The sequence below is a fragment of the Mobula hypostoma genome, chromosome 10 (genome assembly GCF_963921235.1).
Source record: "Mobula hypostoma chromosome 10, sMobHyp1.1, whole genome shotgun sequence".
In the NCBI taxonomy this organism is placed as follows: domain Eukaryota; kingdom Metazoa; phylum Chordata; class Chondrichthyes; order Myliobatiformes; family Myliobatidae; genus Mobula; species Mobula hypostoma.
The window spans coordinates 115,744,594-115,759,341 of NC_086106.1; the positions used below are offsets into that span (position 1 = coordinate 115,744,594).

The window sequence follows — 14,748 nt, forward strand, 5'->3', positions numbered from 1 at the left end:
ACATGCTTCAGAACATCAACCTCACTCATATTGTCCTCACCATCATCAAGTTCCCTCTCATTGGTGAATACTGAAGAGATGTATTCATTGAGGACCTCGCTCACTTCCACAGCCTCCAGGCACATCTTCCCACCTTTATCTCTTTAATTGGTCCTACCTTCACTCCTGTCATCCTTTTGTTCTTCATATAATTGAAGAATGCCTTGGGGTTTTCCTTTACCCTACTCACCAAGGCCTTCTCATGCCCTCTTCTTTCACTTTCTTTCAATCATTGGTTCCTTCTCATGGGCTCAGATTGACTTCTATAAGGCAATGATACAGAAACTGTATTTGCTTTTCGGTAATTTGCCCTTGAACTGCAGGATGACATGAAGGTTAACAATGATCTCTAATGCAGTTATTTACATTCTGGATTAAAGGTAATTCTTTTACTTAGATTGTTGAAACATCAACACACAGTGAGTGCATTTTAGGAACAAAATAATGTACAATTAAATGGAATACATGAAGTAAAACTGGCTAAAGTTGCAAACATGCATGCACTTCCATACCGTAAAGAATTTTGTAATAATTTTAATGAACAAATCTTTTCATTTCATTTTTGATCTTGTTTTTGAAAGCTCTCTCTTCTGGAATTAATCAGAATTTAAAATGTTCTGGAGGTTTGCAAAAAAGGCTGGACATTAATCATTAAAATTTAATTTCTGTGTGACAGTCAACTAAAGGAGCTGTCTGGATTTTGTGATCAGTGGTAATCAATGGAAGAGAGCAGCTGACAAAAAAATGTATCAGGTCATGCAGCAGCAATTTCCCCAAATGTTTAGACACATCTCTACGCGTTGGGGATTCCAGGTGTCCAGGAACAGAGAAATCGAACAGGTTAATCAGCCATCCTACAGGAACTCCCATGAGCAACAAATCAGGAAGTAGGAAGAAAAGCCTACATTGAACTTGTTAAGATCATAAGACATGAGAGCAGAATTTGACTCATCAAGTCTGCTCTACCATTCAATCAGGGCTGATTTATTATTCCTCACATCCCCATTCTCCTGCCTTCTCCCTGTAATTTTTGATGCCCTTGGTAAACTTGAACCTCTGCTTTAATAAATTAGCCTTCACAGCCATCTGTCAAAATGAATTCTGCAGATTCACCATGCTCTGGCTGAAGAAATTCCTCCTCATCTTTGTTCTAATGTACTGCCATCCTGAGGCTGTGGTCCTAGACACCCCTGAATGTAAATATTTCTGAGAAGAACAATATAAAGATGTAGCAAACAAAAAGGTTTATGATCTAGGCTGAATTATCATAAACTTTAAAAATATTGTCTTTAGAGTGTAATTTATCTGCATAGAAGGAATGGCTGCATATTTATAAAAATTGTATTCAGAGCTAGAGATTGCTTCAAGGTAATCATAACTTGATATCTCGTTATTCACAACTTATTCAAAAAGCAGTAACATTTCAATGATTTTTACACTGAGAATACTCCAAAAAAGTTGACGTTCGCTCACCGCAAATTCTGCATTGTTTGTATCTGCGAAGGCTACAGCAAGGCACCTAGTGGAGGATTAAAGTATTACTGAGAAATCTAATTGTGCATCTGTGGGCATCAGAAAGTTGCTAACTTTACGTGACAATACCGCCAGTCACTAATGAATTGCCATCGTACATCTCAAATTCGGGGCCAATGAGTTGAGGTACTAGTAAGGAGGCTTTGGGGTCATGCAGGAAGTAATACACGCTTACAGAAACACAATCTAGATAGGTTTTTTTAAATAGATATTCCAGCTAGCGTTAAATAATCAAAGCGAACATGTGCAATAATTGGTTTCTGGTCCACGGAAGCCAAGTGTGTTGAAGACCTAGTCTGTGATTGACTGACAAGAGGCATCGCTATTCCTATAGATGTCTGTAATTCTTAATTAAATAAACTATTCCGCATCAGTGATTTTAATACAGTCTTCACAAAGTAACTAAAAATTTAGTTTTCCAGGGATTATGAACACTTGAGATTCAAGAAGCCACCTTAAAATTAAGGCAATTGAATCATCCACCCTAACGATAATCATAAAAGGAAGCCATCTTAAATGTTTGAGTTAAATGGTTCCACGATTTATAATATTTTAATACCTGCCTATATTACAGTAGTTGCAACAAATCATTCGCTTCTGGGATGTGGAATATTACCATTTAACTTTAATATATCTTCTGCCCTTGCCTGTATATAAATTTGTTTGATTCTTTCGCTTACACATATACTCTTGATTGACGCAGCTATTTTGGCTAAACCCCAAGGTCTCAAAACGTAGCGTCAACACTTTCAATTGCCAGATGCACTCAGTAGCTCGGAGAAGGCGCACTTCGAACGCTGTTTTGCTATCACAGCACGCACACCTGAATTTGACAAAATGGTTGCAATCTGATCATTAAAATCGGATACCGCTAATTTTTTAAAAAGCCGTGCAAATAACATCCAAAGAATATTTTACAAACCCAAGGCTTCAGAGCACCGAAGTCGAGCTGCAATACCTAAGAGTACTAAGTGGGACAAAAAAGTTTGCGATTCTTTGCGGTACCAATTCTGTGGGACTGAGCAGGATCAGTACAGTTGAACTGTGTTTTCGCAACAAGCGACCGGCAAAACTGGACTTTGCATTACGTTGCAAGTGAGTATTGTGGAATTAACGATGATGTGAACACTACTGGGGGAAAAAAAAAGTTGCTGGTGAGCCTCGGCACGACCTCCCAGGAATCTTACTGCTCTCGCTCCCACATGTTGCAAGCCCCGTTCTCCAGTCCCCGGAAAGAGTTTACTCCGTTTCAGTTGGCGAATCCAAACACTTGTTGTTTGTGACAGCGGATCGTGTTTACTATTTGTCTGTTATGGCCGCTTCTGAGTAATTGTTACTTAAACTAACCGACAGAAATTGAATTGCGGGATCGGCCTTGGACAACATATCTGGGAAACCGCGGCGTTCCACCGGGTCGGGCAGAAACGAGCTTCGCTCCTGTGTTTACCAATTAAAACAAGAATCGACTGTCATTGAACGTCTGCTAGGATTGCAACAGGAACGTTGTCGTGCAATTGAAGCTACAAAGCTACCTATTCCCGAATCCAGCCTCTCTTAAAAGTGTTTCGCCAGTAATTCGAAAACGGAAAGCAGGCGAATTATATATGATTGCAGTGCAAATAACGTGTTACGGATGCGAGAGAAGGCGGAGTTAATATATGGGATCGTATAGTGTTGACGTGAAATGAAAGAATTTAACACGTTTATTATCTGCCTACACATGGGGGGAGAAAAAAGTAAAGCTGGCAGCTCCTGCTGATTGCATTAAAACTCTGCATGTAGTCTCGTATTTTTGAGAGCGATGAAATACTCATTAAATAGGCCGGAAGGAGAAAAATGTATCAAGTAACGGGATTTTGAAAATTGTTACTTTTTTGTTTTTTTTTGCAGCCCTCCTAATTGCTTTCCTCTAAATGCATTTTGGCCTCCTAATTGCTTTCCTCTAAATGCATTTTGGAATTGGTCATTCAGTGTTTGCATTTTAACAGAGGGGGGAAAAAAACAAGGGAAGAGCATTACTCTGCAATCAGATACATTTATACACACAGACCCGCAGAGAGAGAAGGACACAATGGAGACGGAGAGCCGCTACGGCAATTACAGTGCGGGACCCGCGTTGGACACAGCGAGCATACAGCGGCAGGGGGCGATGTTCCAGAGCGTGTTCCACGCGGCGTGCGCGCTCGACGATGAGCACCCGGACGCGCGGGAACGCGGCGGCCAGCAGGCGGCGGCGCCAACGACGACGGGAGCGCGCGATGCCGGCGGCGGCAGCGGTGGCGACTTTGGCGCCTTTTGCGAGGACGCCGCGTGCCGCCAGAGTGGCGCCATCTTGAGCGAGGAGGAGGGGGAGGTGGCGTCGGCGGCGGCCACGGCCACCGGGGCACAGCCGTTCGTTGTCCGTACATTCTTCAGCGCCTGTCCGCGACGCGACAAGAGCTGTGGCTATCACGGTGACTTCCAGGACCGGGAACTGGCGAGCATTTACTCGCCCGACGCCGAGTTTAGCGGCAGTTGCTCGTACTCATTGACCAGCGACACCGCCCGGGAGCTTTGCAAAGCTGTTTCGGTCTCCATGGGCCTCAATGTGGACAGCAACGAGCTGGGCGAGCTGCAGTCGTCCTACGGCGGTTCTGGCAAGAGGGACTGCATGTTCGCTTTTCCGGAGGCCAGCGGCACCGACGCCGTGTCCGATCAGCCGAGCCCCGGCTCTCAGAGCCGGAGGCTGGTCGGTAGGTTGGAAGCGGCGGCGACGCTGAGCCAAGCAGAAGCCGACTACGAGGCGACCCGAGGTGGGCTGCTGGAGGACTCGGGCGGCTGCGTGACCCGTGTGACCGACGACAAGCCGATGGGCAACAACGGGCAGGCGGGTGAGAAGGATCACAAGCAGTGCCCCTACAGCAGGGTATTCGTGACCAACTACGGCCCCGGCCCCCTTCCTTCGGAAGAGGGCACTCTGTACAACCTTCCGGACAGGGCCGGCTTCGGGGGGGACAGCGACCACTGCGTCCTGAAAGGCGGCGACTGCGACGTCCAGATCCCAGGCTTTACTGTCAAAGTCGAAGAGTCGGACAGCCTGGACAGCCGCGAAGTTTACGGAGCCCAGTGCAGGTACTCGGACTGCACCAGCCACCCACTTTACGGGTCCCCGTCGTCCTGGCGTTATGCTGAGAAAGTGGGCTTGGAGAACGATTACGGCGGATGCCCCGAATATCCCAGGAACACTATGGCTGTTCGAGATGACGCTGTTACCCCCGAATCATGGTACTCAACTGGGATGCTGGATCGAGGACCGCACCAACCTTGCCACATTAAAAACGAAATGGATAATTGGATCGATGGATACTATAATATACGGTAAGCCTTTAGTCAATTAATTTGCAGCGATGTGGGGCATGTAATTTGTTGTTCGAGCTCGTGAAGGTTTGAATTGTGGATAATTATTTACTTCGATATTTGAATGTGGTTAATACAACGTTTGCTTAGTTTTAGTGTGCAGGTAGAGTCTTAAAATGTATTTTAAAAAGTTTGTCGGGTTGATACGGCGTTCTGATACTTTTCGTTAATGATTAGTGAATTTCATAGGTTTTTAATTCTACCATGTTCAAATAATGGCCGATTAATTCAGAAAACGTGAGTGTTTTCATTTTGGTAGGAAGACCAAGAGAAGGAATGCATACTGAAAGGGATACTGCGCCGTGGTGTCGCGATTGTGCAGCTCTACTGACCTTGGGTTGATCGTGACCATTTGGTTCTGTCTGGTGTGGAGTTTGTATGTTTCTCTTGATACAGCGTGGTTTCTTCTCAAGGCGGTGCTATTGATGGGTTAATTAATATAAATTACCCCTAGTACAGGACAAATTATTTGGAGAATCAAGGCGATTGATGAGCATGTGAAAAGAACTTAGGTTACCGGGTAACAAGTCGGGAAGTAGATGACAGTACTCTGTCGTGCTGGCATTAAGTATACTGAGTTTTATATGTAGAAATGTAGAGTACAAGGACGTGATGCTAAGCATTTTAATAAAACACTAATTTGGATGGGACATTTTGTTCAGTTGTTGTCACCACACATTCGGGAAAGGTGTAAAGCCTTTGGAAGGGTGGAGAAGAGGCTTGCTAGAATGATACCAGGCATTGCTAGAATTTAAGTCTCAAGGATAAAGTGGATAAAGAGTCACAAAAAAGAGCAGCACAGAAACGGGCCATTCGGCCCATCTAGTCCGTGCCGAGCCATTTAAAATGCCATAGACCTGTATCGGGATCATAGCCCTCCGTACCACTACTATATATGTACCTTTCCAAACATGCTCATAAATATTGAAATCGAGCTTCCGTGCACCACTTGCGCTGGCAGCTCGTTCCACACACAAGATCATCTGATAAGTTTCTCCTCATGTTCCCCTTAAACATTTGACCTTTCTTGTTCATGGAACAGGAAGTTTCTAATGTATTTGTTCGAGGTATTTAAAATAACACAGTAGAGGAAACTGTACCCATTGTTGAATAGGTCACTACCTAGAGAAAGAAAATGAGGCTGATTGGCAACAGAAGCGAAATGCTTTTATGCTGCAAATGATCGGTTAGAATCTGGAAGACACTGTCGGGGAGCAGTGGAGGCAGGTTCTATTGTGTTCAAACGGAGCAGGATAATAACCTTCCCTGCCGAAGGGTTTCCGCCCGAAACATCGACTAGACTCCTTTCCTAGATGCTGCCTGGCCTGTTGAGTTCCTCCAGCATTTGGTGGTGCTAGGATTTTCAGTATTTGCAGATTTTGTCTTGTTTAGGATTAGAGCTTGAAAGGGAAAAACATGCAGGTTGTGGAAGAAGGTTAGGGATGGAACTGTTTGGATTGCACTTGCATAGATATACCTTCCATTTTAAGGGTTTTTAGAACCCCACTGAATGTTGTAAAACCTGGTGATTTTATATGTTATTGCTTCTTTTTAGGCTATCTAGACTAACTACTCTATAGGGTGCCCAGTTAGAGTGGAAATTTCTTTAATACTGCTTGCTGATTGTATTGCTGTAAATGACTGCAGGTGTTACATGCAATCATTTATATGAAGAAATTACTCTGCTTTATTGGGAGAAATTCCCACAATTTCTGTCTTTCGTTTGTTATTTTTAAGAATACTCTGTATTAATGGATTTCTATGAGGCACAGACTAGACTGTAAGACTTGTGCCCCATTGCACCTTACAGGTCGATTGTTGAAAACATTTCCGTTACTATTTAATGTGAAAGCTATTAAAAATATTTTGCTCTGATCATATAATTAGCAAATTAAGATGAAGTGAAATATATTTTACTTGACAAAGCAAATGTTTCAGCTTGATTGTAAGAACGTAATAGTGAAGTTGTAGGCTATCTACAGTCTTGGTGTCTTTTGTGTACATATGATTTACCATTAAAATTCATGAAACAACCTCCACGTGCAAGTGCTAGGACTACCTAACCTGATTTTGAATCATAGAAAAGACAAATGCAGCATAAAGTGGATATTAGCATGACACTTTGCAATTAAATTCCTGTTGCTGTCTGTAAGGAATTTGTGTTTTTTCCCGTGACTGTGTGAGTTTCCTTTGGTGCTCCAGTTTCTTCTCTCCGGCGAAATACGTACCAGTTAGTAAGTTAATTGGTCATTGTAAACTATCCCTCGAAAAGGTTGTGTGGCACAGCTCGAAGGGCCTATTCTGCTGTATATCAATAAATTAACTAACTTCCAAAGCTCTATTAATTAGTAGAAAGGAAAGGGAACCATTTTAGGCTTCAGTTCTGATGAAAAACTGAAGTTCCATTTTTAAAAAAAGTTCAATATTCACGTGGAAAAGTTAGAGAATTGATTTTTAGCACTGGGACCTTCATTTTACAGACATAACAGGTTCTTGTTATGAACTTCAAGTTGAGTTTATATTTCAAGATTCTAGTTTCCTTACTAGCACTTGTACACTGTGAAATAGACTAATAATTGACATGTTAGTAAGTTGATGGCAGATTAGAATGATTAAGCTATTGTTTTCCATAGTTATCTGCAAAAATACATATTTAATATTGAAAGGCCTCGATAGAGTAGATGTGGGGAGGATGTTTTCTATGTGGAAGGGGAGACTAGGACCAAAAGGCACAGCCTCAATTCAAGGACGTTCCTTTAGAACAGAGATAAGGAGTTTTTTTTAGCTGGAGGGTGGTGAATCTGAAATCCATTGCCAGAAACAGCTGTGGAGGCCAAGTCATTGAGTGTATTTAATGCAGAGGTTAAGTTCTTGATCAGGAAGGGTGTCAAAGGTTACAGGGAGAAGGCAGGAGAATGGGCTTGAGAGCGATAATAAATTAGCCATGATAGAATGGTGGAGCAAACTCAATAGGCTAAATGACCTAATTTGCTCCTATGTCTTACAGTCTTTATCTTGTGACAGAAGTAGAATACAAAATACTGCTTCAGTGTCCATTATTTAATCTTGTGCATGTGTGTATACTTTTACCATGTTTTGTGCTATCTGACATTCAGAAGTATGTAGTGTGTGTCAGTTAGCCATGCAGGAGATAGGTAGATGAGCATCAATTTTCATGGAGTGCTTGAAAAATGCTTGATAAAAAGGATTGCTGCAAATTCTCAAGGTTGAGCAGCTTTAGTAGAGAGAAAAAGGTCAGTCATTGGTTGACCTTTCATAAATCAACGATGGAGTTTTGTTTCTTTCCACTGGTGCAGCCTGACCTGAAAATTTCCAACACTTACTGTTTTATATTTAAAATTTACTGTGGGTACCACTTGCTATGGATATAGGAGAACCAGTGGATGTGCTATACATAGACTGAATAAGATGCTGGATGAATGATTATTATAGAAATTTAAAACTCATGGTATAGGAGATAACGTGTGAATAGAAGGTTGGCTGACAAATAACAATAGGTATAATTGGTATAATTGAAAAAAATTGCAAAGGGTTTCAACCTGAAATGTTAAGTTTCTCTTTTCGCAGCTCTGCCTAGCCTAAGTTTTTGCAGCATTTTATGATTTAATTGTAAATGGATATATTTATGGCTAGCCAGATGAAGTGGTGCTGGATATCAACTATTTGATTTATGCAAATAACTTGGATGAAGTTATTAAATTTGTGAATGACAAAAAGTAATTTATAAAGGAGCAAAAAAAAATGTAGGTAGTTGATGGGCAGTTATGTTGCAAATGTACTATAATGTAGGAAACAAAGTAGTTTTTAAAATCTAAATTCTGAAAGATTATTAGAACTAAAATGCTGGGGGGATCTGGATGTCCTAGTGCATGAGTCAAGCAAGCCTGGTATGAAGATATTGCAAGTATTTGGAAAGCTAACGGTGTGGTGTCATATTGCTAGAAGAATTTAATGCAAAAGTACAGAGGTTATGCTTTGGTAAGAACTCTTGGCACCTAATCAGCATTGTACCTGTTAGCACACTCATGGGGAACCTAGTATCCAAAAATAGGAAGAACTATGTCTCTTCTCACCAACACCTCTGTTCTTCACCTTTATTTAAGTTTATTTAATTAGTTGCAGGTTTGATGAGGAGGAACACTGGTTTTGAACATTTTTGATGTTTAGATACCTTCGGTGTTTTGAGTTTAGAGGGAGTGCTTTTGTTAGTGCAGAATGTGCACTAACTTTAGTTAACCCAATAGAAACTTTTCTAGCAGTTCCTTTGGGTGTACAAAATAATAAGAATGTGACAAAGGCATGTTGTCAAAGCTTTCTGCTAGTAGAGGGACAAAGGTACTGAACAAGACGTTGAGTCCTTGGAACCTGTTCTCTTGTTTGACTTAATGAAAAGTATTTTTGCAAACGAGCTCCACTTTACAAAGAATGCACCATGCTCTAGATGATTGGGGCCAGAACCTCTTTCTCTGAGGGGTGGGGGCAATGGTTATGATTTTCTTAGTATTGGTGTCTTTCCAAGTAGGTGCCGGAGATGCCAGTTACACCTGACACTTGGTATTGTATCAGTGCATTAGGAGAAAATGTGAGGCTCTGAACCCAGTTGAATTCAATTCCTTATCAATGGGGTGTAACGTAGGAGATGGTGAGCATGAATCCTTCCAAAGAAGTTATCGGTGCTCTGCTTGTCATGATTAACGAGATGGCCGTATCTGTAAACTGAGATGTGGCTTTGAAGTTTAGTGTTAAGTTTTGTTTATTCACTTGAGTTTATCGCTGGCAATGCCATTCAGTGCTGACTCCACGTTGCCTTTGAGAGGGTGATCTTGAATCACTGAGCTCATGGTGAAGTTTCACAGTAGTGCTGTTAGACCATAATTTACAGCATTTTGATGAAAGAAGTTATTTTTTTCCCAATTGAAGTTGTGTGGTCACACATTCCCTCATGCCTCCTGCCTTTGTCCTTTGAAGTGATGAAGGTGTAGTGGAATGGAATCAGTACATTTTGTAAAAGAATACGGTTGCCACTATGGAGGAAGGTGTGGTTGTATAACTTGAACAATGATCTTTTATTGTCTAAGATATTTATGTGATTGATTCAGTTAAGTTCCTATTCAGTGGTGAGCAACAGGACTTGTGATAGTAACTTTATATCACAGAAAGTGGTGAAGACAATCTGATAGGAGGTTGTCAGTGCTTGACCAATTATTAGTTCATTACCGAAAGTTATCTAGATCTTAACTGTGTAAAGGCGTGCAAATTTTGGAGTTGTGAACAACCACTTGTTCTGGCCATTATGGTGAAGAGGAGGATATTGGTGAACAAGCTGAAAGTGATAGACTCTTGGTGCTCAAGATCTGTATTTGCAGCACTAAAGTTTCTCTGATGTCAAAGGCATTCTGTTTCTGTTCATTTCTAGGATTCTTTGTGTCTAAATCGAGGCTGTAATGAGATCTGGAGCCAAGTTACCTCAGCAGCACAAGTCATTGATGAGCCCTTGAAAGCACTACCAATTACAAATTGTTAGTCTGCTTGTGATTAGACTGGGCCAGTAATGATCTGGATTGCATTTGTCCTGCTTATGGATCTCATAGACCCAAACATTTTTCCACCTGATAGGATGAACGCCAGTTGTGCAGATGCACGGGATAAGATTGGTTATAGTCGTGGCTTTTTCGATATCATTGCTGGGCTATTGTCATGTCACAAATCCTGCTCAACTCCGAGTTCTTCCAGCAGTTTATTTTTACTCCAGATACCAGATCTGCAGTTGCTTGTGTCTCCATAATTTTTCAAAGTTTTGGGTGGAATTGCCCTCATTTAATGTGGCACTTACAACCTTAGTAAACCATTAACAAAATTATTTGGTGCTTTCGGTGCGCCCTTCTGATATAGATTGGGGGACTACTTTTTTGAGCATTTGCGCTCTGTCTGCAACAAACAGGATTTCCCAATGGCCAGTCATTTTAATTCTAATTCCCATTCTGAAATGTTGGTCCATGCTCTCCTCTACTGCATGAGGCCACTCTGAGGTTGGAGGAACAATGCCTCATTTGTTCCGGGTAGCCTCCAGCCTGATGGCATGAACATTGATTTTTCTAGCTTCTGGTAGTTTCTGTTCTCTTTTCCGCGCCCCCTCCCCCTTTCCTCCACTCTCCATTCTGGTTCCCCTCTTCTCACCTGCCTGTTGCCTCCTCCAGTGCCCTTCCACCTTTTCTTTCCCCGATGGTCCACTGTCCTCTCCTATCTGATTCCTCATCCTTCAGTCCTTTTTCCACCTATCACCTCCTGGCATCTCACTTGACCCCCCCACCACTCCATCCATCTACATTTCCCCCTCACCTTCTAACTTGTACTGCTTCCCTTTACCCCCATCTGATTTTGGCTTCTTCCCCCTTCCTTTACAGTCCTGATGAAGGCTCTCAGGCTGAAACATTGACTTCTTATTACTTTACACAGATGCTGCCTGGCCTGCTGAATTCCTCCAACATTTTGTGTGTGTTACTCTGGATATCCAGTTCAAACATGATTCTCCTTCATGACATCAAGTTGATTCTGGCTAATCCTATTGTCTAAGTGCATTGATCCTGCAACTGATGCATGACTAACTGGTCCATAGTTGCCCCCCCCCCTTTTTTGCTCTCATTTTTTATTTCAAAAAGGTACGTTTCTATTTTGCTACTCCAGTCTGAAGGAACTGTCCTAAGATCTGTGGAATTCCATTATGTCAGTAGCTTTCAAGGTCCTGAGAAGCATGTCATTATGTCTTGGAATTTTTTTTTTGCTTTTTAGTTCCATTTAATTTCTGCTAATAAACTTGTAAATCGTACTGTAGATTATGTTCATATTTATACACAATTAAAATGTATAAGACGAAGCTTGGTTAAACAATTTAATTTTGTCACAAAAAATGGTTAAAGTTGCTTTGAGTTCCAGAAATGTCAGTAATTTTCTAGAATGCCATTTTGTTGCTTGTTTCAAGAAAGATATAATTTAATAGTTGTGGCTAAAGAATTTAAAGTTTTTCTTTAAATTCACGCTTGGCACGTGCATGTTATTTGCAGGGTCAGCATTTATTGCCCATTGTGAAAGGTCCTTGAGAAAGCAAAGCTGAAGCTGTTGGTCCATATAGTGAAGGTGCACTGAAAGCACTGGGATGTTTCAGGATATTGTTCAAAACCCTAGGAACAACCAGCAATATATTCATAGTTAGGTTTGTGTACAACTTGAATGTGGTAATATTCCCTGATGTTTTCTTCCTTGGCATTTTTTACATGATATATAGGATCTGTTTTTTTAAGCAAACACTTTAACAACTTACAAACAAGAGAAAATCTGCAGATGCTGGAAATCAGAGTAACACACACACAATGCTGGCCAGGCAGCATCTATGGAAAAAAGTACAGTTAATGTTTCGGACCGAAACCCTTAACAGTGTGCCGATTTGTTACAATACATTTTGTACACTGCAGTAATGGTACACTACTTATAAAAAGTGTATTTGGAGTAAAGTGTTTAAACAAGGTATCAAACTTGCAGTCTACCAAGTGTTGGTGATTTCTGTTCCTCAAACATTGGAGATATGGATTTACAAGTAAGCACTTGCATTATACCAGGAGAAATACTACAAAAGATGAACAAACAGCTGAACCCCCAAGGTGAAGTGAGAGTAGCTATCCTTTAAATCAAGGCCATGTTCAAATATTGAAGGATCCCTGGCTAAAGTGAAGTCGAATTAGGGGAAAAAACCCTCCACTGATTTGAATCATACTTGGTGAAAAGAAAGATGATTCTCTGTGACTGTAACACCCTAATCTGCATTCTTTTACAGTTTTCCCCTGTACTGCCTCATTACACTGTAATGAAATATGTATGGATGGTGTAGAAGACATTGTTTTCCACTGTACCTCAGTACATGTGACAATATAAACCACTTTACCAATTATGGTGGTTGGTGGTCAGTCATCTCAGCCACAGTTTGTCTTTGTAGAAGTTGCTCATGTTACGTACCCCGTAACTGGGTTGCCAAATCAGCAGAAATGGATCACTCAGTTGGAGTCTGGATTACTGGAACTAAGAAACTTTTATTAAAGAAATAAGCAACACTGTACTCTAATCAAAAGGATAATAAATGCAACAGTTCAGCAATGATAAACACACGTGTACACAGAACTAGGATAACAGGATCAATCAAGCTCTATCGTCGTCTAGGGGTAAATGACCAGTTTCAAAGTGACATAAAGTTCAGTTCAATTGAGTTCAATTCAGTTCACAGTAATCACTGCCGTGGCGGTGGACGGGTGGGGGGGGGGGTGGAGAGAGTGAAAGTGAATGAATATTCAAAACGGCTTCCACACAGACCTTCGATATTCTTCGCAGTCAGCTTTCGGGCGAGCCCTTTGTAATGTCTTCTGAGGTCACCGACTGTGACCCCTCCATTTCAGATACGATCGTTCCTCTGCAGTGAACCTAGCACCCAGGCAAGGGTGGACACACACCAGGTTCCCGCCGATCGTACCTTTCCACCTTGTGCGTCTACGGCTTGGTCCCACGACCAGCCCTCCAAAACCTCCCACCGACTTGTGGGAGGCGCACCGCTTCCAGGGTCTCGTTACCTCGTGGTGTCGTGTGTGTCCTGCCTTAGCGAACCTGTCCCTTTTTATCCCCCTGCTGGGGTATCGCCTGTCCATCACACTTCAAACAGTTCAGGGTTCAAAAAGGAGCCGATCTTGACAGCTCTCAGACCGTGTCTCCTTCCGTTAAACTCTCCCGTCTCTTCATTAACATTTCCAAATGCTGCTCCATTGTCTTTATCTCTTTTTCTCCTGAAGACAGGTGGCAATCAACTGTTGATCCCACTGGTGCCAGCACAGGACAGTTAACATCTTAATCTATGTGTACTCTTTGTAACCCTCTTTTGTCACACTTAACGTTGAGCCCTAGGCCCAACCATCTTCAACTGCTTCATCAATGACTCACCTTCAATCATAAGGTCATAAGTAGACATGTTTGTTGATGATTGCGCAGTATTTCAGCTCAGATGATGAAGTATTCCACAACCAAACCTAGCAGTCCTAGATAATATCAAAGCCTGGACTGATAAGTGGCAAGTAACATTTGTACTACACAGATGCCAGCAATTACAATGTTCAACAAAAGAAAATCCAACTTTAAGTAAACACCTAACAGGACATTTGATAGAAATCTCATCCACAACCATGTGCTAAGTCCACCACTGATGCACAGAAATAACAGTTTATACCATCCCTAGCTGCACTGCAGCAACTTGTCAATACTCCTTGGATAGCACTTTCTAAAACTACTAGCTAGAAGGATAAGAGCAACAAAAGGACACCACCGCCCAGAAATTGTCCTCCAAGCCACACACCAACCTGTCCTGATTTATTGATATATCAAAATCCCGAATCTCTTTATCAGCTTTGAGTATAGCCACACCTCAGGTCTACAGTGGTTCAACAAGGCAGCTTCTCACTGTCATTTTTGTAAGGACAATTAGGGATGGGCAATTAAATGCTGGCTCAGTCTGCAAAGCCCATACCCCTTGAAAAAACACTGCCATTTGAAAGTTGGCTAGATCCATGAGTAAGGTAGGAAATCCAACATCTGTTTAATTTACAGACGAATACTTCCAGCATGGAGACTCTAATAATATTCATCCAGCTCTGGCGTGCAGTCATTGTATGTTGGTATATACAAGTATATACTCTGCTCTGAATGCCATCATGTCAGTTCTGCCTATCC

At 41.8% G+C, this 14,748-nt stretch overlaps 1 protein-coding gene and 1 long non-coding RNA gene across 4 annotated transcripts in view; one reads left to right on the plus strand and one right to left on the minus strand.

The window, feature by feature from the left end:
- Positions 1–200: 200 nt before the first annotated feature.
- On the minus strand, positions 201–2,306 carry LOC134353131 (uncharacterized). The gene is made up of 3 exons (XR_010019548.1): positions 2,253–2,306; positions 1,513–1,558; positions 201–302 (listed from the first exon to the last, which is right to left on the minus strand). It is a non-coding gene; the product is annotated as an uncharacterized LOC134353131 (long non-coding RNA).
- The window catches only part of ar (androgen receptor), a 217,413-nt gene continuing 204,889 nt past the window's right edge, over positions 2,225–14,748 (plus strand). For 2 of the 3 annotated variants that reach the window (XM_063061070.1, XM_063061071.1), the window contains exon 1: positions 2,225–4,929. In XM_063061070.1, the coding sequence (XP_062917140.1) occupies positions 3,644–4,929 (1,286 nt within the window). In that variant the 5' untranslated portion in view covers positions 2,225–3,643. The remainder of the gene's footprint in view (positions 4,930–14,748) is intronic. The other variant, XM_063061072.1, reaches the window with a different exon arrangement.